General features: G+C 41.3%; 1 protein-coding gene across 1 annotated transcript in view; it reads left to right on the top strand.

Annotated features, from left to right (window-relative positions):
- Positions 1–23,350, top strand: part of LOC306699477 (mannosyl-oligosaccharide 1,2-alpha-mannosidase IA) — a 163,862-nt gene that overhangs the window by 87,044 nt on the left and 53,468 nt on the right. Inside the window, exons 3-4 of the mRNA XM_079164105.1 lie at positions 5,770–5,885; positions 20,927–21,007. Coding sequence (XP_079020231.1) covers positions 5,770–5,885; positions 20,927–21,007 — 197 coding nt within the window. The remainder of the gene's footprint in view (positions 1–5,769; positions 5,886–20,926; positions 21,008–23,350) is intronic.

Below are 23,350 nucleotides of genomic sequence, written 5' to 3'. Positions count from 1 at the left end.
GTAAACAAACAGCTTTAAATGTAAATAGACTCCTCCGGATTGAAGCGCAAGTAAACGAGTTGCGAGAGTGTAAACCTGCACCTGAAAATGTCCTCACTGCGGGACTAATAAAGGATTATCTTATTTTATCTAAGACTATGTAATATATGTAAAGGATTTTAGTTTTTAAATTGTTAAAGATATGTCCAGGGGTGCCTAATGAACCTGTTACGTGTTGAAAGTGTAGTCATTGAAGTGGCATTAAAAAAAGATTATAATCTTTTCACCCGCAAATCACCGAACTAGCTGCACCAACGATAACCTAATCTACAAGCACCGCTCCATTTAAATGAAATCTGTACACCCAAAATTCCTCTTCAACAATTTCAGGTGTTTCAGATTTCTTTTGAATTATGTTGTTAAATGATTTGATTCCAGCGCAAGAAATCATGAAATTGGAAATGTTGTTGCTTTATTTTCAAAGCTAGCGAGTAATACCGGCTAGTTTCAAACCACTTTCTACTGTAGACGTCAGACAAAAACATGACTTTCTCCAAAAAGTCTTAATAATAATAATTTACATTACTGTTTTGAATAGTTTCTACATTCACAAAGTCTGTCTTCATCTGTCAGAGGGGCAGATTTTCCAACAAGTCCTACGGATCTAACAACACAATACGTTTGTAACGACATAAAGCAGTGTTTTGTGATCTAATTCCACTATCGGCAGGACGACATAACAACAACGACTGATTAGAATAAATCTAATAAATGTATGATATGAAGGTTACCACTTGGTTTGGTTTTTGGAATGATCGTGGTCTGAGTCACACTTACTATAAGGTCAGGGTCCGTCATGGATACAACAATAACCCTTTGATTTACATAAGGGAACGGTTGTGGTCATGGTTGCAAGAAGCCTTCAAATAAGCATGAGTTGGAGCACATCCAGTGGATCCTCCCTCCTCACTGGTTGGTTATTGATTATTCTTGATTTATCTGACATCTGCTCCTCAAGCAGTCTAAAGCACACAGTTGGCGTTGAAAGCCTTTTTTCAGAAAGGTCAATCTTGATTGATAGACGTGACATTTATCTAACACTGTTTCAAACCTGCCTTTTTCATGTTCTGCCCACCTAATCCAGCCTAATCCCACTCCCTCTGAACCTACTTTCTTCTCTCCCACCGTTGCCCCGTTGGCGCTCTCCATCAAAAGTCCACTCACCTGCAGAGTCATCTCCTTAGTGCACTTTATCTGTGCAGCGCACCTCGTGCCTCGAATGGCAAACAGCTATATATCGTTAACATCACACAGACGCAGCAGCTCGCTAACCCTGTCGCTCTGGTGCCAGATAGCATTAGCGCTAACAAGATGCTCATTGCCCTGGCCGATTGATAAGTGGATACTGGCAACCTCTAGTAACACGGCAGTGTAATTAATGTGCATCACAGCGTCTGCCTGAATAATATTCACTTTGATGACGTGACCAGTGTGACTTATTGACCACATGTTTGATTTTTTATTCTTTTGGCTGTTTGTGCCATGAGTCACCAGCTCAAATGAGAACGACACATAGAGCTTTGATTTGACTCCTGTTTTCCCAATGGGTGTATTGAAACACTTCATCTCTGAAATCGTGTTATTCTTATCTGGTTTACTCTATTGCATCTTTTATGTGCCTAGTCAATGGAATTTATGACAAACATCTGATGGCATTTCAGGAATATCAGCATATATTTTGCATGCACGTCGCACAGTTTATTCTGGTTAAATGAAATTAGAGCAGAAATGTTGCATCTGAACTTTCCCCTTGAGGGATTAAATAAAGGAGGGGTTTACCCTAATACATATATCAGTAGTGTGAGTTCATGCGTGTACGTTTAGGGAAAAGAGAGGAGGATGAAAGCGAGGCAAGTATTATCACAACACACAAACGGACTGCAGTGTGATTAATCGGGCGGACTCTCGCCGTCTAATGTAACCCCCCATAACCGACAATGACTGGCCTGTGACAGCCATGATGAATGAACGTTCACCAGCCAATGTTTTACTAATGGCTTGCTATGTACTCTGCGTGCCTACACACACGCACACACACACACACACACACACACATTTATTAGCTATTAATGCAAGACCCGCCCTAGTTCATGTTCTGTATCAGTGGTGTGAATTCCCGAACATATATGCAATTGATCAAATTATCATGTGTATCAATCTTTATAAATACACACCTATTGACCCTGTCTTCAGAGAATCCCTCAAGGCTCCTTTATTTGTAGAAAAGGGCTACAGAAATAAATAGGGTCTTAGACCATGGAAGCTGAAGGAGAACACCATGATGGATTGATCCGCTCCGTCTATCCTCAGAGTCAATCAATCATCTTAGCTTTGGTGCTTTTCTCTATCGGAATTTTCCACACTCTGCTGCTTTCCCTGCGGCCACAGAGAGCTCGGCTACCTCTGGGGTTGGATAACCAGAGTGCATTAGATATATGAATACACCCGCCTTCTCAGTTGTCACCATCACTGTTTGTCATCGAGAAGAGATAAGGCTGCTGGGTGAGCTAACTGAAAAAAAACAACAACTCCTTTCCTACACAATAGAGTCAACGTTTGTGTACCTTACTTCCTCTGTTACATTTTCAGGAGCAGAAAGTCTTTCTGATTTGATACACCAAAACACATTTGACACTGAATAGTGCCAGGACAATGGCTAACAGCCTCGGCAGATGGTCCTCTAGAGTTACTGGAAGAGGACTATGTGTCTTGCCTCGGGCTAGCACTGCCCTCTCGCTGACAGTATGAGGTGAACTGCCAGCAGGCAAACTGCAGCAGGTGAGCTTTCAAAGAGTGGGGATGCTTGGTGTGTTTAATCGGAATAGTCAAAGCCACGACATGGCAACTTTATCAGGAGTACAAGCTTGGTATGGGGTAACTGTAACAAAAAAAAGAAAAAGCTAATGAGAAGAAATCAGTTTTGCGGTCATGTTGTGTGGCTTTACGAGTGATTTGGAAGGCGCACAGAGCTTCAGTGTTTTTCTGCCTCTTAGACTATTAATAGTACGGGATTTATGGTCGAAGCACATGGTACCGATCATCCAGTCAAGCCAAGCCATTGACCCCTGTCCTGCGTGCCCTTCGGCAGCCGGACTAACCTCATCGGCTCATCCATGAAGGTTTGTAGATGAGGTGAAAGGGCAGTGGTGGTCAGAGTTCTGATAGTAGTAATGTACCAATATAGTAGTAACAAATACTATATGAACAGCATGTCTGGTAGAGTTTGATGTTTGTTGTTTAGGTCACTTCAGCTGTGCATCATTTGAATATAAAGGCAACATTTTAGTACCAAACAATTAGTGACTGAATTGATTAGTTAACAGACAGAAAGGTCTTCAACAACAGCTCATTATTTTCTGTTTATTGGCTTCACAGCATGAAAACAGCAGCAGAGACCGAATCATTTATTGTTGGAATTAAGCAAAAAGGCTTCAACTTTTGTTTTTATACTGACATTTTATGGACTTAACAAGTAACTGATTAAACTAAACTAAAAGTAATTATCAGTTGCAGCCGTGCATCGTTTCGTGCAACAAATTAGAAGCCGGAAAAATCTGCAAGAGTTTTGTCGCCCAAAGGTTTGGTTATCAGTTGCACATTTGCTGAGCTGTAACAATAACTCCTGATGGAAGCTGAAGGACTTTGATGTGCCAGGTTGCCGTGTGGTTGCATCAGATCAATCCAACCATCTACTGTTGGCTACGTTATTCTCAGGGATGAGCATGAAGATGTTTCATCACTACTCATTTAATCAGGTCAGCTTCCACATTTTTTTCCTAGTAATCTTCAATGTGAGCCCCTGAGCAGTGAGATTCACAGTCTATTTAGTCACATTGTCTTGTTATTAAACTTACAAAGCACAATTTGCCCTTTAACTCTTTTACAGTAATTCATTAAGGATAATGTTTATATTTTCTTTGTGCCTAGGCTCATCATTTGGTCATATGAGAATGAAAATAGGCCATGCATGCAATCTCTCAGAAGGCCATCAGCATGGAATGTACACCCTTTAGTGTTTCTCATTTAGTTTTTGAAAAGAAATGAATTGCTTCAAATGAGATTCATAAAGACAGACATTAAGAGTAACTGTACACACACACACACACACACACACACACACACACACACACACACACACACACACACACACACTTTAAACACCGTGAGTGCGACATATACACACAGAATTAACGAAGGGAACACATACACCGAGTTTTAATCCAGGAGCAGCTGTTAAATGTTTGCTATAATCAAAGTGTATCAGTTCTTTAATCCCCTCTGGTGGTTGATTCCTAAATGACTTGACTTTCATGTTACAGTACAGTGATCGATGCTTTGTAGCTGATTCTTTTCATCTGGGGCCACTCAAAGCTGTTTTAGTATTATCGTTCAACATCACTGCAACAATTACGGAAGCTTACTGTACGAAGGACTTTCATGTTTTACTTTTTTTTTTTATCACGGATGCTGTCAAGTTGCTGTTGCTAATCGGACACATAAAGGTTTGGGGTTAAATCTGTGTGCTTATTTACCTTCCAACAACTTATGTAGCAGTCAAGTAACTCATTGAACGTCAGCTATTTGTTGTACCTACTGCTTCATTTCCTGTTACAAGTGTTACTCTTCTCAATTTCACACATTTACATTGGCATTAGGGAAAGTTTCTACAAAGGAAACACCATCTGGGTGTGTTCATTCACCATCTCAAGGATTAGTGATTGAAGTGCTGTAGCTTAGCATCACTGTGATGAACTGTTTCAACAAATACAGCGAAACACAACATGCTGTCATCACTTTGCAACTTTAATACCAGAACTTAAAGTTATGTACTTTAGATACTTAATAAATGGTTTATAACACACTATAATGTAGCTGTAAACAAATACAACATTACAATTGTGAATCTGTCAACAATAGGACATATGCCAACCAGGTAATCATATATTTGTATGTAATTACATCAAATGTTATACTGTCTGTGATATAAAGCGTTTCCAAAAAGCGCGGTGGAAATTATCCAGAAACCACATGTGCCTACATATGATATTATAAAAGATGTCATGGATGTAAATTAAAGCGTTACCGATGGAGTTTAAAACATTTCTGCTGAGCCACACATCTCTTACCCCATTTACACCTTTCATTCAAATGCGTTTTGGGTGATCAGAATGGAATTCAATAGTGCTTGATCACAAAATGCATTGAGGCTGAATGTGTGGTCGGTATTGTGACCGTACTGAACACAAATATAAATGCAATTGCCTTTAATCCACAAACAACAACTACGTGGGCAGAAATACATAATGCCAGGGCTGTTAGAGCACCATTTCTTATGCTCAGCGAATGTTCAAAGCTTCGAGTGGGTGGGTTGGGGGGGGGGGGGGGGGTCGAGGGCTCAACCTTCAGAGTACTTGCCGCTCTCAGCGCTCCTTGGGTCACTGACCGGAGAGATCTGTTTGTGCTCATCACCTCCTCTCCTCATTGCTTTTGTGTGTGCGAGGGTAGACGGACCTCAAAGTCGCGTTTACGGAGCCTCTCCCCCCCTAAACGGCAGCGTTTGGAGGCTGATGTCTCCGTGCAAGGCTAGCGAGCCCTCGCTCAATGCAGCCCTCTCAGACAGAGCGATCTCAATGTGGACACTGAAGACACGTATTAATACCAGGTGTAAATGTAATCAGGTTAATCATATCTAGATACGGCACTAACTCTCTTCTCTTGTGCATTTTGCAGGTGGCCTGAGAGGAGCCTCCATCATTGACTCACTGGACACACTATATATTATGGGACTGATGGAAGAATATAACGATGCCAAGGAGTGGGTGCAGACCAGCCTGGACCTGAACTCGGTAAGAAACCCGTTCTCCCAATTGTTATCATTTGCTTTTACCTCGCTTTTAAAGTCTTGTGTCAGCTCGCGGGTAATCACTACATTAAGATAACGACGTTTTCAGCAGTGGCGTTGCATGCTGGATTGATTTTAAGCCCCGCTATTGTGCTCTAACACCAACATTGTGTCCACTGAGTTTGGCAGTTTTCCAAAGCTCGGGACATTCCAGCAGGAATCAAAAGCTTCCTGTGTGGCCACTGGCCACGCCGTGTTAACAGCTGATGGGATTCTCTGCCTCTTTGAAAGGCCTTTGTGGGGCAGAAAATGTGATAAATAAAGGAAAGAGGAGAGGGGAGGGGTCGAAGGGATGTTTTTTCAGATTTAAGAGGCTAAAAGAGGCCATGGCTGTTTCATTGAGCGAGTCCGTAACGACGGGGTCGGGAACAACTGAGGGTTGCCAGTTCTGATGATATGTTGGGATTGGGAGCCAACCAGGACAGGTTTTTGTGTGGTTTTGTGCTAACAAGTGCCAGTTTGTCGGTGGTTTTGCAAATAAGAGAGGCCATTTCCGGGCCTCACAGTCACGCTTTCCACCAGTTGTAATAAAGTGCATGTTACGTAATGGCGTGCAATTACACAAAGCTTACAAATTTGACTATGTCATTATGACTGTCAACGTCGTACTGAAGACACAAGGCAATAATTACACCTTTTCCCTGCCTGTTATGACAAGGTGTCGGATGCCTCCACTACGAAAAGATTTGTTTACTGACAGAATTTGCCTCAATTAGAATTTAAAAACACTCATTTCTTTGGGGTTCATTGTTAAGAAAACAATCCTGACTGTAGTTTGCATGTGTGGCATAGTGCACTTGATGCCCCCGGTACGTTTGAACAGCACGCCATTGTGTGGGAATAGATATTATCAAGCCTACAAATGTGCATGCATATTTATTTATATTCCACCGGGGAGCAGCCCCAGTATATAATCAGGGCTATACACCTTAACGGTGTGTCTATAATATGCTTTTATCTCGTGGAGCTCAGCAACATCTTGGTCACCGTCAATTTCGAGGCCATAAAGGATCCACAGTGAGCGTTAATTTCCCTGACACATCAAAGGAAAGCCTCAGTTTTCAGCTTCTACACCTCTGGCTCATGGCAGGACCACACACACACACACACACACACACAGACACGCCCATAGATGTTTATGCATAGAGAGATGCATGACACTGACTCTCATACACACATAGACACACACTCAGGTTCGCTGTGTCCCTGTGGCCGGTCTATCCCCGTTAATGCAGATGACGGTTAACTGTGAGAGGAGCTGTGGCTGTGGCCAGTAATGGCAGCCACTGACAAGCAGCCGCACTGTCACCAATCATAAAGACAACACACTCAGAGTTACACCTCACACTGCGTCGTCACACTTTGTCACGGGTGTGATCTGCCACAATCGGTCAACCTCAGCCCCTCGTGCCTTCAGCGGTGGTCACCTCTGGGGGTCACATCCACCAGGCTGCTGCTCCATCACTGCTGGGAGAAGTAGACATGACTTATTAGTGGCAATTTTGGTTAATTCTCCAAATATGATATGTTGAGGGTAAGTACATTACACGTCATAGGGTAGTAGCGATTTTCTGTCTTGACATCAGTGATTAGATGTCAGATTGTCTTAATATCTAATGATGAGATCTTTGAGTGGCGGCTAAGGCTTCTCTGAAAGAATATCAGCCAGTTTTATAGAGATTAAAGCATATTTATTCACATTTATGAATTTGATACGGCAGTTGTTCCGCTAACATGGTGAATGAAGTTGAGATTGATCTGTGTAAAATGGGGAGAGACGGGGAGAGATGTGAGACTTTAGTATACACACACACACACACACACACACACACACACACACACACACACACACACACACACACACTCACCTGCACAAGTGTACACAGAAAAGTGTTTTTAGATATCAAATAACTGCAACACCTCAGAGTGTTCGCAGTACACTTGAGAAATATGTATGTGTCACAGGATATCATCATTGTGATACTGAACTACCTCATGCAGTTTGGACATCTACACGCCTGCCTCTGAAAAAAATTACTCACTGGCTCAAGATACACACTCGTCAGATGCACTTGGTTCACCGAGCTTGCCAAGAGCCTTAGGATATTTTCTGATGTCCTAATTTTATCGCAATACCACTTACATGCAGGAAACACATGCAGTACAAGAGCAACTGTTATGAAATAGCACTTGAAGTCAATATTATTCTCATTTATAAACCCAAATTAAAAGGCATTCCTGCTCATTCTTAATTAATAAGAGATGGGATTTTGGCTTAGGAGGGGGATCGGTTTTACATTTGGATTGTAAATGTCAGACTACTATTGTACATTTTAACATTATAATTGAATAATTAAAATCTGTATCTGTACAATGCAGTTTGTGGAATCACTCCACCAGTCAAGCATTGTTTTCAATTTGTTGCAGATCTTTTGAATTCTTTTAAGATTTAAATGAATTATATTCATACAAGATAATTCATGCAACTTCCCCTTTCTAATGTTTGGGGGATTTCACCTCTTTTTTCTTTGGGTCAGTACTTAGTTGTGCATGAGAAACCCTGCATGTAACAGTCCCTTATTGTCAATGTTGCGTCCTCATACTAACCGGTTGACATTATTCTTATTATTGATGTATTATTGGTAATATTCTCACCTGATCTTGGATAAGGTGTTAAACTACAAAAGAAAATGTTCACCACTTACTTGTGTAACTTACTGTTTATAAATAAGAAAATGGACAAAAGAAACTTTTTTGTTTTGGTCTTGGCAAGCTAGAAAAACCATATATGATTATATTGGTCAGTTATTTTGTAGTAAATCTGGTGTTGGTGCCACAGGTCTTGTCCCAGGAAGGCACTGCCGGTCTGGACAGACAGACAGGGACAGCATTACAGAAGTACAGATATGATATCTCAGTCTGTCTCCTCCCACCAGGCGGCTCGGACAACAGTCGGAAGCGATCGGTTCAACTTTGGGTCTAGTGAGGCAGCAGATTTTAAAACTCTGTGCCAAGTGAACAGATTACATTTTTTGAAATATGTCTTAAACATATGACTTTAAAACAAACACCAGGCTCCTGATGTAGATCCTGACGAGCCGCACAGCAGACAGACTGGTCCGTTCTGGCGGCAGAGCCAATTACCGAGACAAAAGAAGCTCCAGAATGTTCAGTGATGGCTTTTGGCATATTTTCCCACAAGCTGTTGTTGCATAAAGCTTGAAGAAGTAGTTGGCATTGTCACAGCCAGTTAGCATTATGGGGGTTCTTCAGTCTGACTTGCTTTACAGTATGTTGCCGTATTAAGAGGATCTTCTATCAGCAGTTTGGTCAGTGCTGTATGACTTTTGAGTTATGGTGAAGCAATTCTCCCCCAGCTGGTCATCAGACCGTATCTCATTTAAAAGAGGGTAATTAAGAGGGTTTAGTGCGGATTGTATTTCCTCATGACGCCTCCCGAATGTTATTAGTCCTCGTCCTCCTCTTCTACTCTTTCACTCACTGTTACTTCAACATTCTCTATATCAGTTATAATCTGATTCAGCATTTCTCTTCCATCAGGAAATGTATTAGATGTGGTGCGATAAAACGACACAATGATCACTTTACTCCAACCTCCTTTTCGGGCTTTCATCTGCTTTCTTTCATCCTCTCGTGGTTTGAATACACACATATAGGCATGGACAGATCTCCTATCAGGGTGTTGTGATTGGTTTATTGATGGATATGTGTTCCGCCAAGAAGAGGTTTTCTTTTCCATATTCAGTATTTCTTTTCTACATTCGTGCTATGGAGGGGTTTATAGGATTTGAAGAAGGGAAAATGGATTCAAAGTAATAGTAGACGGTAGAAAAACATCCACAGCGGAGGGGACAAAACACACATTACCTGAAATGTTACAGGTCATGGACCTTTGAGATGACTCATTCAGAGGTCCTCATGCTGTATGAAGGAGAAAAAAAACAGGAAATAACAAGACGAAGGTACAAATAATACCATTCAGACCATTCTTTTGTATTTCACAACACCACAAGCTCCCGCTATGGGCTGCTACTCTCAAGCCTGTCATTTTCTTATAGATGCTAGAAGCAACTGTGCAACTTATTAGCTACCCTGACAGTCAGTCAGTCCACACCTGGGGTGTGATTATTAAGTAGTTTGTAATGGTTTTTGAGCTGAAACGATCAGTCAATAATCTATTCATCCAATTAGAATTGGCAGCTATTTTAATGATCACTGGAACTTTGAAAAATCAGACAAAACAACTTATTTGCATTTGACAACACTGGGATATTGCGCTGGATATTTTATATTTATTTAAATATTAAGCATTTTTCGAAACAAATGTTTGATCGTTAAATCGAGAATATAAAAGGCAGATTAATCTTTAATGAAAATACCTGTTAGTTGCTGCCTTTACCGGTTTAGTACGAGTACGGATTTAGAAGCTTTGTTCTTGTTACATTTTCAGTAGACAAACTCTAAGCATATATTCTATTCATTTGTCTGCCATGTGTTATTTACCCTGCAGGCCGACTTTTGGCTGTCGCTGCCGCCAACAGAACATTAAGGGACATTTAACAGTATTTCCGGTAACTTAGTCATATCCTCTGTGGTAATAATGTGTATTTTCTGTCGCACTGAACTGGTTCAGAAGCGGAAGTGTTCACATCTTTTCCCAGTGAAATCTTGTGCATTGCGATTTTTGCTGTTTATAGATTAAACGGTCCCCCTGCGTGCTTGTTGATGATTCCCATGAAGCATATTCAGCGTAAGTAGCAACATGCACTGGCAATAACTCCCGAGAGACCACGGTGACGATCTCCTGAGCCAAACCGGGCGGCAAAGTGTCTGGATAATTAGCACAATCAGGCCCACAATTCCACGTCTCAGGTGAGACTCAAATGACTGTGAAGTCTTGTGGGTGTCATTGGGAGAGACTGGAGATAGGAGCCGTTGCTATTTCTGACATGGTTATGGTTCATTCTTCCGCCCCCGGGCAATGCAGTAGTGTGGATGTGTCGGCAATCCCTAAAACAGACACACACTTTGTTGTTTGAATGAAATGTCTCAACAACTAATTGATGGATTGCCCAAATGTCCATATATTCATTCCATCATCAGGTTTTCTTTTACCTTTTTATATTTAGTGCTAAGTAGCAAGAATTAGCATGCTAACATGCTAAACCAAGATGGTGAACATGGTCACCATCTCACGTGTGAACGTCGGCATGTTACCGTCGTCAATGCGACCGTGTGCACCTGTGTGCCTCAGTGCAGCCTCACAGAGCTGTTTGGGGTTATTTCTTCCCCTGCGGTCATTTGGTGTTTTGGTCACTTGCTGTGAGCTTGACGGTGCTGCAATGTGAAGAAAAACACAGTAAGGGCTGTGTTGACAGCAGAATGAAGAAGCATAACATAGTATTTTCTTGAAACTTTGGTGGAAGTTGTTCACCTCTCAGTTCCTCCCTTCAACATCCCAGCGTAGGAAAAAAACAACAATCCCTCAAATCTTCCCTGTACGGCACATCTGTCAGCTTGAGATGTCTGTATGCAGAACAAAAAGCCTGCATGAGCTTGAGGGTCTCAATTTCATTACAATCAAATACAGTTTGCAACAAGATAAAGCCCGTAGATTGAAAGCAGCTCAAGTGTATTTATATCTGTCCTGGTATAATCCGGATGTAAGTGACTTTTTTTGCTACAATGAGCGCAGATACATTGCTTATTGTTGTTGCTTATAATCTGTTCCACCTCTGAAGGGTGCTGGGCCCAGAGGCCAGACAGAGCTCACAGACTTCCACACAAGACACACTCCTTTCACAGAACAGTGACGGTTTGGTGAGAGAGTAGACTTGTGAGGGAGAGGAACTTCATCAGATCGACTCAGAGATTGCCGCCAGCGTCTCACCAACTATAAACAATCCACTGCTGAACCGCAACACACACGCGAAACACCGCTGGAAATGGAGAGAAATGTATTGGCAACTATTTCTAGCATAATTGTTGACAGAGTTCAACTTTGCATATATATACGCCTCAGGCAAATATCAAGTGCGTGTGTTAGATTATTTTCCTGAAATATTTTGAGCAACCAAACATATATTTAGAATTTTTCCGTGATACTGTTTCTAACATTTTCGAGGTAGAAATTCAGTGTCCCGCCATTCTCATTCATATTTTGTATCACGAAGCTTGTAAATCAGCCTATTTTTATTCAGCTGTTAATGCATTTTTTTTCTAAATGTACGCTCACGTTTGAGGACAGTACGAAGTGGCATCATTCGGTAACGAGAGGACCTGGAGCAAGGTTGTTGATTACCTCTGCGGAGCTGCTTTTTGACCCCCAATAACCTCATGTCTGCGCTAAACGAGACCCAACGTGCTCCCAGTCATGCAGGCGTCCGAGGGAAAACTGTGTCATTTCTACGGTGCTGGGAGACGCTTCAGTGAGAACGCCGTGCCCCGGGGCTGAGGTCAAGCTGAGCTGACATTCTGTCTCAGGATGTAGAGGGCAGAGGACATTTTGCATGGGTGGTTCGTCCTTACGGGTATTTACCAGCACATCTTTATATCATTCTTGATTTTTCTTTTTTTTTCCCCCCCTGTGGATTCTGTTACAAAAATACTGCTAATAAGATGAGGACAGAATTTGCAGATTGAAAAACATCAATGAATGACTTCAGGTGTTGATGTGAAAATGTCTTAAGTGTTGTTTGTTGACCTTTTTTGTGGAATAATTCTTGCAGGGATGAAGCTGCAGAGTATTATAACCTGAATCACTTTGGGCTCTGGGAAACATGTTACAGGCATTTTTTTTACTACTTTTGGGAGAGAAGAAATCTACAGATTTATAATGAAAATATGTATTTGCAGCACTAACAGTGACATAAAAACTGGACATAATAGGATCTTCCTAGATTCACCACAGAAACTTAATCTTAAGAAAATGATGTGATTTTGATTTGGAGCACCTTCATGCATAAATCTGAAAATTAATGTTTCATTCTTATACCGCTGAAGTTATATGAAGACAAGTACATTGAAACAGAAATGTTTATAATGGATGCATTAGCTCAGTTGATGACCTCGACTACATGACGGAGCGTTTAATATATCAACGTGAACACAGTGGGACGTGAGGCAGCTCAAGTGCCTCTCTTTTCTTGTCGGCAGTTTGGGAGCAAGCGGCCTCCAGTGCCGCGCAGACAAAGCGAAGGGATGTGGCTCAGTCAGCAAGGCCAAATACAGTGGGAGGCGTGTGATGAACAGAGACGGAGGCACAGAGTTGCACACCGAGTCAGTGAGAGGGAAGATGGACTGCAGCGGGCTGAATAATAATAATGTCAGAGTGAGAGCACGGCGAAGTCCCACGAGACCCGAACATTATCATAGAGGACTCGGTGGGGAGCTGCTGCAAACCCCCAGGAGAGCGCAAAGACCTGCACGCAGAACGCTACCCTCCTGATTTTGCATGCGTGTTTATTTGTGGATGCATAGAGAGAGCATCAAAGGACGACACTCTGAAAATAGACGCAGATGCAGATCGACACATGTTCTGGGTTGCGGAGGACTGTGAAGGGAAAAGATGGAGGGGTGATGGGCTGGGTTTGTAATTCGGCTATAATGTGTCACTCTTGCATATTTGATTAATTATTCACCAGGCTGTTAATCTACAATTTAATGCATTTAGTGGAGATGTTTACATTCTCTCCTTGGTGTTGCATATCTATTTGATGATGCTTAAGGAGACGTAAGCCACTGATTAATTACCAGATTGTAAAAGATAAGTGTTATCAAAGAAATAAAATGTAAATCATTACCTGATGAGATTCGAACCATTAGCCAATGCTTTATCTTAATGCCTCTCTGCTCGGACCATTCATTACGGGTTTTATTAGTCTGGGCTGGGAACAGGCGTTCACTGAAGCATCTACCCCCAGCTTGCAAAGATGCATCATGGGAAATGTAACAAGAGCGGAGCAGTCAAATGAAAGAAAAAAAGAACTTGATGTATCGCGACTGATAACCATTACGCGCTAATGTCTGTCAGTTAAAATGCTATTTGAAAAATCTGAAACAGTCACTTTCCATTTCAAATTACCGCCGTGAATGAAGGCTTCAGAAAAAGAGACGCGACTCGCTGATGTTTTGATTGTTAAACTAAAGGGAGCTTTTCACTGACAGTAACACAAACTCTTTTTGATTGATTAAATTATTTATTTTATTTGCCATCAGGGTGAGCGTGTCGAAGAGAAGAGGGTCAGTCTCTTTGGAACATGCTCATATACTGTAATGACAAAAACGATGAAAGAAAACATTAACTCTTTTGGATAAGCCTCATTTAACAATCGTATACGTTTTTTTAAAGCAATCTTAAAAATGCAAATATCCATGAACACAATTATGTGATTTGTCACCACACTTGATAGCTTTGCAGTCCAGTGTATTTGAACTCTGATATAATAATATCTCATCGCTCACTCTTCACAGCGAGGTTAAATATTGAGCTGTGTGGGCTCATCATTTGTGAGAACCCCCCTTTTTTTTTTCTTCATATATGCATGAAGTTATAAGCTCCCTTCTCCATCAGAGGAGGCTGCTTAGCATGCTCCAGAGGTTAGTGGTCATTAACGCTAATGTTGGGAGACTGCTCTCAAAGCTTGGACGCTGATCAAGACTGTAATTACTGTACTGTGAAAAAAAAAAAGAATAGGAAAAAACAGCCACAGCTTTCCGTCGTGAAAGTAGCTGGGCGGAGACGAGCTGCCTTGGGGAAAGTCCCTTGAGCAGAGGCAGCAGCTTCGAGTGTGCTGCATGCTAGACTGACGGAGATTAGAGAAGCAGGATCTAATTGGTCCCTTTCATGATTTTCCCATGTTTAATTAGCGATGTTAAGTTAAATCACAGTCTTAAGTGTGAATCGCCAGCTCTGGTCGGAGAGGCAATCATCTGCTTAATTTTATCATGGACTCATCAGATACATTTTTTCTTTTTCTTTTTTCTGTCACATCAGGCTAATCTGGCTTTTGAAATGTTGGAGCCATTTTAAAACCTGGATCGAGTCATCTGCGCAGCGACAACGATGCCTGTTTTATTAGCAGTAAATCATTACATTAGCGTGCGAGCAAGACACACCACTGGGCAAGCGTCCTCTCAGCTCCTTGGCACACAGCAGCACGGCAGCCATGCCAATCAGGCTCATGTCCCAGGCAAATCTGGGCCGAGTCCGACGACAATCTTTGCCATGGCTGATGAATACTCATCAACAGTGAAACGAGCGTCAAACACTGTCAGAAACGCCGCGCGGTGCTGGTGAAGCAGAACACCTACAAGGTACGACGGCAGTGTACCCAACGAGTCATTACACTCATTAATTAATTTTTCTTTTCTGCCGTGGCTCCTCCTGTACAGCAATTACATTATGTCGAACAATTAAAATGCTAATTTTTCTCCTAGTATCACGCATATTTACAATACGTGAATCGTTGTTAAATACGGTATCAAGTTGCGTGCTTAGTTTGAGATGTTCAAGTTGTCGACTTTCCTTTTTTTCACACCTGCATTTCGGTTCATTTGAAAAAAGTAGAATACAAGCACAGCAGAACACAGTTTTAGCTGTTTTTGACTGTCTGGTTCTCAGGATTACTAAATGATTTACACCAATAGACAGATTGATTATCACTTCCTGACTAGTACACGTACAGAAAATGTGTTTATCGTTAGTTTAGTGCCCTTGGAAGTGGTCTCGGTTGAATTAGTTGGTCTGCACCAGGGTTTGACAGATTTCACGCCGCACCAAATAAACCGTACTCGCCGGACAAACGCACCCAGGTCCGTCACAGCGAAACATACAGGTTAGGTGTAAAAGTGGCCACAATCTAGACAAGGCGACACAGGAGCTATGCATTCAAATTGCTTCCAAGTATTTACAGTAGACTTGTTTTCCATGGCGTCTGAGAGCTTCATCACCAACATGTTTGTGCAAGTAAGAGGTTGTTTGTGCTTTAAAGCTGCAAGCTGCAATGCAGACTTGTTCTTGCTGTTGAGTAATCATCCTTCAGAAAGTCTCATTTTGCCTTTTAGTGGCAGAGGTGGTTCGCGCTCCTGTGTTTACTCTGACATCCTTGTGTTGCCTCCTAATTAGGTCCTCAGCTCGAGCACCGTGAAGAGAGACAAGAAAAAAAAAAGAGTAAAAAAACAGGTGTTATTCACTATACCTGATTTCTTTTTCATACTTGCTGCACCACGCTTAAATGTGCCTCGAGGAGCAGCAGCACAGTCGGATTGAACTCCCTGCTGCAGCATTTAGTCTCTTAGTGGGAGAGGATAGCTTTCACAGTTGCTTTTTTTGTGGTTTCAGAGAACCGCTTATGATTTCCTCCTGATTCATCTATAATTCATTTGCAGGACAATTAAACATAGAACCTATAAATTAGGTTTTAAACTGCATCAAACTGTATTAAACTGAGATGACACCACCGGTCACATCAGGACTTGAGTCGGAGAAAAGGCGAATCAATAGCGCAACGAATGAAACTGAATTATTCATGTTGACATTTCCCATAATTGTCTTTGATCTGCTCTTTATTGATTTTTCTTTTGTGTTCACCATGAATATCACTTTGTGCTTTCAGTCGGATGAAAACATCTGTTTTACCATACATTTTGAGAAACTTGATTAATCACTGAAACCTAAAAAGTCTTCCCTCTTTTTGTCATAACGTAATTATGAGAAGAAAATAATATATTACGATATTCCTGAGATTCAAATGAGCCAGATGTGTTTTTTTTCCAAACAGCCCGAATAGCTTTGAAACGTTGTAATTTGTAAATTAAACTTGGACGATGAAAAGAAACAAAGTAATGTACTTTTTGTTTTGGACAAATACACATTTCGAGCTGGATAACCCCGTTTAAACTCCAACCAGCTCTACAGCGGGCATCAGTCAGAGCCAAATCCAATCTGCTGTGCAGTTATTCAACTTCACCTTCTGTGCAGTTAAGTGCAGCATTTGTGAACTGCCTCTCTGAGAACTTTGACATTGTTATTTATGTTCTGTTTGGATATCTTGCTTTAAGTCGGCGAGAGTTGAAGTTGTGTTGTTTTTGTGTGCTCTCTCTGAGCCCCGGGTCCTGCTTTTTTTATTTATTTTTTATTTGATTTAATGGATTTGCAAATCTGAACGGTTGCCCCATTTTCACAGGAACAATGTGTTAGTTGTTCCTGAAAAATAGATCAGATTCAAAATGTAAAAATCAACAAAACCCTTTACAGAAAGTGCGTCTGTTTTTATCAAAACGCACTTTATGGGATCTTCAGTGCAGTGGTATTTAATATAAGGCTTGCTGGGTGATTTATTGGGCCTGTATAGGGAGGTAACAGTATGATTAGCAAAACCATTGTCAGCATTACTTGTCCTCCCTCACTGTATCTCCTGCCTGTCTTGCTGAGTGCCACTGTCCCTGGTGATAAATAGACACTCCGTTCCTGATCACTGCCATCGTATTGCCATTACTGAATGGGCCACTCATTTCAGGGTTGGCAAGACAGCTCAGCTCAGCTGCCCTGCCAGAGGCATCAGTGCTCTGTGTCAAGAAGTGTCACCAGTGTGCTGACTTCGGGGATGGAGCCAGCACCGTGGTTGTAAAACAGTCCTGCTGTTATTGCCTGATTTATAAAGTTCCATAACACGTAACAAGGACAATGCACGTTAAAGGGATAGTTTGACATTTTGGGTGGGAAATATGCTTATTCTCAAATATGCCAAGCAGGAGAACATGGATACCACGGTCATGTCTGTACAATACATATGGAGCTGGAGCCAGCAGGTGGTTAGCTTAGCATAAAGACTGGAAAGAGGAGGAAACGGCTACCCAGGCTCTGTGCAAAGATAACACAATCCAACTAACAGCACCTCTAAAGCTCACTAATGTATTATTTAATACCACAACAAACCAAGTGTTCATGTGATTGGCTTATGCTAAGCTAACAGGTTAGCGCAACAGCTTCACATTTACCAAACAGACACGAGAGAGGTATTGATCTTCTCAACGTTTCCTTTATTTGTCAACATGTGTTTGTTGCCAAGTTGGGAACATGTTGAGAAATATTTCTAGTAAAATGAAACTGACAGCAAATTAGAACGTATTTGATGATTTGTTGATGCCCAGTATATATATATATATATATATATATATATATATATATATATATATATATATATATATACACACACACACACAAACACACACACCCCTTGAACCGATGCCAGTAGCTCCACATCTCTGTGCTATTCTTCAGAGTGCAGCTAATTGCCCTCTCTGGCACCCTATTACAATTTCCTTATCATCCACACTTGAGATAGCAATTTCCCTCTCAATGGGTCTCCAAGAGTTCCTGACAGATCCAACCTTGAGCTCGCGTAAGAGGCAATAATTATGTTGCTATATTTAAACACACTCCGTGTTACCTCTTATTTTATATTTGATGTAGAAAAGAAATAGACTTAATGTTGGCAAAACAGAAATGGCAACTTAGCACAGCACCTCTCCATGTAAGGTTTCATAGTTGAAGCGTGAAAATATTAGATATTTCTGCAAAGTTTCCAAAAGTACAATAAATATAAAAAATGTTGTTTGAGGTAAATGAAGGGCTCGCAGGTTTCTTGAGCTTTTTCGTACAGTAGTTGAAAGACAGAATTGCTAAATATATAATTGCTAATAACACTTCCCCACAAGTAAAGGCAACGTCGGCCACCATGAACACATAGAGGTCGGATGAAAATCATTAAGGGTGGGTTACATTTAACTTTACTCTTGTATCTGCCATGATAAATTAAGCATAACGTCATAAATCAAGTTTTCATCCAAATGCAGTGCAAATGTTAACCAGCAGAAAATCAGTGAACATGAGAATATTGACATTTGGGCGCATCAAGATAATTAAAAGAAAAAGAGTAAATAAAGGTGCCGTTATATGAGAATTTAAGATATATATAATATGAAAAAGTTCTGCTGGTGTCAAAAGAAGACAAGACAAAGATGACATTTCAAAAACGTTGTTCATACAACAAAGTGGTTGAAACTTGGAACGAAAGTCTCCTTGAGCCAGTTGAACTCGCTCTCCATTAATCGATCTCGCCCGAGACACCTCAGACAAAAGAGAGTTCTGAGGAAACAAAACATGATTACATGGCTCCGACTTTCTGACCTGGCTTTTTGAGTCTGACCTGGCTCGAGTTGTTGATTTATTTGGAGAGGGAATCTCCATCGCAGCTGGTGTACAGAGAGACGAAGAGGAGCATGGGAGGTTCACATATGTCTGGCCTTGCCTCTGGACTATACTGTATTTTGGGTTTTTTTGATCTGGCGGTGAAGATGATGTTAATACATTGATATTGAACCTTTGATGTTGGTAATTAATGCTGATTCTGAAGTTGCACTTCTTTATTGGCTTGTCATCATCATCATTGTATTATACTGTCACAGACTTGTGAATACACCACCATGTCCTAATGAGGGATATTAAGGTTAATCAATTAGTCAATCAGTGGAGTTTGTTTTCGTTAGTTCTGTCACATCCTCTCCTAGCAACCCCGTCTGCTGTTGTCATGGAGATTCACTGCCGAATTGCCTTTCTTTAAAGAGACGCACAAATACTGTTTATGGCAGAGGTTGTACAATAAGAGACGTCTTTAAAAATGTGTAACTTTAGTCTGTACAGTTGTTTGATGAGCCTTTTTTTTTTACACATTAGGAGGAAAAGTCTGCTGGTATTCTTTATTTTACTGGTCGTTGACACACACACACACACACACACACAGTCGTGTCACTGTAAATACTCACTAAAAAGTCTCCAACAAATGATCACTATTATACTGTTTCAGTCATGTTTGCTGAAAACTATAATGTTCAGCTGGTAAAGGTTTTTTAAAAGAGTTTTGCCAACTGTATCCTTTAATAAATAATGCAAGCATGCAGTCTATGAAAACGACTGTAGAAAATAAGCTTGTGATTTCAATAGCTTGTGAAGTCAAAGTCTATTGAGTAATCTGCTGAGGTTGTTTCCTCCCCAAAGTGTAGGTTGATGGTTCTCAGTTTAAGTACATGTTGAGCGTTTGGTATTGTATTACATTACTACTCACTAGTTTTTATAACACACATAGTATGCTATTCTAAAAGCCGCCATCATCAGTTGTGATTGACTTCCAATGTCCAGAACCGCAGTTGGCATTTATTGCCCAACGCCTCTGAGTCACCGCCCACCTCTCACAGGTCTGGTGTTGCTCTGTTAAAAAGAAACGTTTCCAATCAACACCTTCGTTAACGGGACTAAGGTTACTAACCTCTTTCAGACTTTTACAGAGTAGCTGTTGAGCCTTGTTTAAATCAGATGGCTTACAAATAACAGCTCTTTAATAAGACCAACACCATGCAACGGTATTTCTTATGAGAAAGGTGTTTCGTTTTTTTTCTGTTCTCTCCGCAGGTGTAATCAAATGTGTAATCTATCACTTGGCACCTCTGGTTCTTTTGGAAATGAGTATCAAAAGTTGAATGCGTAATATTTTGTTGCTTCTCCTCGTCCGAACCGTTTGTTCACCCAGCCTCAAGTTTTATAGAAAATAAAAAATACTGTTGAATGTAGAGAAAATCTGGTGCACAAACACATCGGTCGCAATGATGCTGTGTAGGTTGTGTTCGATTTTTCATGCCTTTAAATCATGCCTCTGATTCACAGAGATTTCATAAGTTTACAGTGTGTGATGGAAAATACGCTATTAATAATATCCACATGTGGGCTGCCAAAGGGGTCCCAGCAATTTAATACATTTACTATGAAAACTCACATCTAAGTAGTCACAACTATGTTGACTACAATGTTATAACTTTCCCATAAACACCACTGTGCTGCTTTACCGCTGACTGAGGCCTTTGCTGAAAATGACATTTGACAACTTGATCTCTCTCTTGATTCAACAGAACGGTGAAGCATCCCTCTTTGAGGTGAACATCCGTTACGTTGGCGGCTTGCTGGCGGCGTACTACCTGACAGGAGAGGAGGTAAGATTAATAGATGTCTGTTATCCCTCTACTCTGGGGAGATCTGCTGCTTCCTTTATCCCCAAACCAGCCCCGCAGTTTGAATGATGAACAGGCTGCAACTGCATGTGTGTGCTTAGTATTGTATAATTTTTCTTTAGCCTTCATTTTTTTCCAGCTAGAATGAAAATGAAACAAAAAAAGTAGCAACATTGCTGTGCTAAATTCAGTTAGGTACTCTGCTAAAGGCGGATGGAAGCTAAAGAGTACTGTTGACAAAACGGAGAGTATAAGCTGCTCTTAAAATCAATTTACTCTTTATTTCTGGGTTTATTTTAGCCGTGCTTTGTCCCCAACTGCAACAACAAAGTGTGTTGAAGTACTCTACCGCTCTGATTCTGGTCTCTGAGAAGCTTCCTCTTCATAGCAACGGCCGTCCACAATAATCAGCCCAACGCATACATCGCTTCAAATCTGCTGTCATTGCATTATTGTTGAATTTACGACCGCAATAAAGTAGTAATACTCAGACCAGGGAAGTGTCCTTGAAGAAGCCGCAGTGGCTCCGGTGGAGCTGCTCTGCGGCCAAGTGTAAAGGCCTGTGGTTACAATTGACAGCGACCAGGTGTGAAGCTGTGAAACCTTTATGAGCGTGAAGCACGGCCTTGCCAGGAGAGAAGTATAAATACCATGCAGGCCATGGCTGGATAAATAGAGGTTTTAAAGATTGCCTGTGACAACCACACAGCACAAATGGTCCAGTTCATTATATCAGTGCATTGTGGAGGCCGACGCGTCACCGTAATGAGCGTCCGCCTGTAGCAGCCTCCCGGAGCGCACGCTCGCCGTACACTGCAGTTGTACTGTTTTGAAACGGGCACTCAGTCAAAGAGGCGAGAATCTGTGCAGAAGCAGCATTAATGGAAAGAGGATCCAGTGACATATAAACACTCAAGTCACTTTAATGGACATTGATTTGCAGGCCGAGTGAGTTGAGGGGAGAGCAGCATTAAATTCTCCCCCATCGCTGGATGAGTGAAATGTGAATACATTGCTGGAGCAGAATATATTGTTGAATCCATTATCCCACATTTGCGTGCCATTAATTCCATGCAGAAAATGTTCTATGTTATTCACCGGTCCATGGAAATTTCTATACATGGAACCGATAACGATATTTTATAATATGAATGTGTGTGTGTGTGTGCAAGGAAAAAGTGTAGTAGGCATGAAGTTTGATCTTATCTCGCTTTTACGCACGGACATGCGTGCCACATAGTCTGGGTGAAGAAAAGCTGTTGATAAGGAAGAGCTTTTAAAAGCTTTAGATCTTTTATTGTGCTTTAATACCTGTAGTTTGTTGTAGAAATGGGAAGAATGGGAACAAGTTATACAATGTTGGCTTTTAGTTCTGGTTCAGTTTGTGTTTATACCGAATTATTGCCAAAAAAATAAAAGAGAAGTCATGAAGCCATATGAACTGACAGGTAAAAGACAATAAATGATATTACAGTAAGGTCTATGTGTATTATCGTCTTTGGTGTTCACAAGGAGCTCACTGGTTATGAGCGTTGTTGGTTGTGACTGTAGCTGCTTTTTGATGTCATAAATGGTGTCAAACCGTTTATGACATGGTCATAAACGGTTTGACACCCTCCTTGAATCGTCTTCCAAGGAGGATGGAAGACGATTTTGCACTCTACTATTACAGACATTATTGTGTGATTGCTACATTTCATCAAATATGTAATGGGAAACGGTTAAAATACACACCGTAGGACACAAGCTCATTACACCTCTATTTAACCTCACTTTCTGACCAATCAGGGAATCCCTTACATACATTTCAATCTGTTTGAGCCTACAAGAACCGAACCAAACAGGGAAATGCACCAAAGTCAGTTTGAACTGAATCAAAGCGGGTATAAGCAACCTCAATCAATCATTCTCCCTCTCACCACACTGGAGACATCGTTGTGTTGGTTATTACAGTTTCCATCATCTCCGTTGCTCACTAAGTTTTGCTCAGACGACTGCAGCCCCCTCATCTTTGCGTTTGGACTTTCTTGCCGCTTACACTTTGCTCCATCTTTCCTATGAGATGGAACACGGCGTCTCGGTTTTCTGACGGATGTATCAATACCCTTTACCCCGGCAGGGTTATCCATCACAAGGCTCACTTGTGTGCTTTCGGTGAAGGGTCCCTGTGAGACAGATTTATAGCTACCTGATCCCCCCCTCCCCGACTCCCCCATTAGGGTCTTGTCCTAGGAGTCTGCTGCTCCATTCGAATGATAAAACCGACAGATTGAAGGTCTGTCGCTGCAGCAGAGACTTAAATCAACCGAGATACTGTGCGGGAGA

The sequence above is a fragment of the Pholis gunnellus genome (genome assembly GCF_910591455.1).
Source record: "Pholis gunnellus genome assembly, chromosome: 8".
Lineage (NCBI taxonomy): Eukaryota > Metazoa > Chordata > Actinopteri > Perciformes > Pholidae > Pholis > Pholis gunnellus.
The sequence above is the reverse complement of the archived record's forward strand: the minus strand, read 5'-3'. Positions and strand labels throughout refer to the sequence as shown.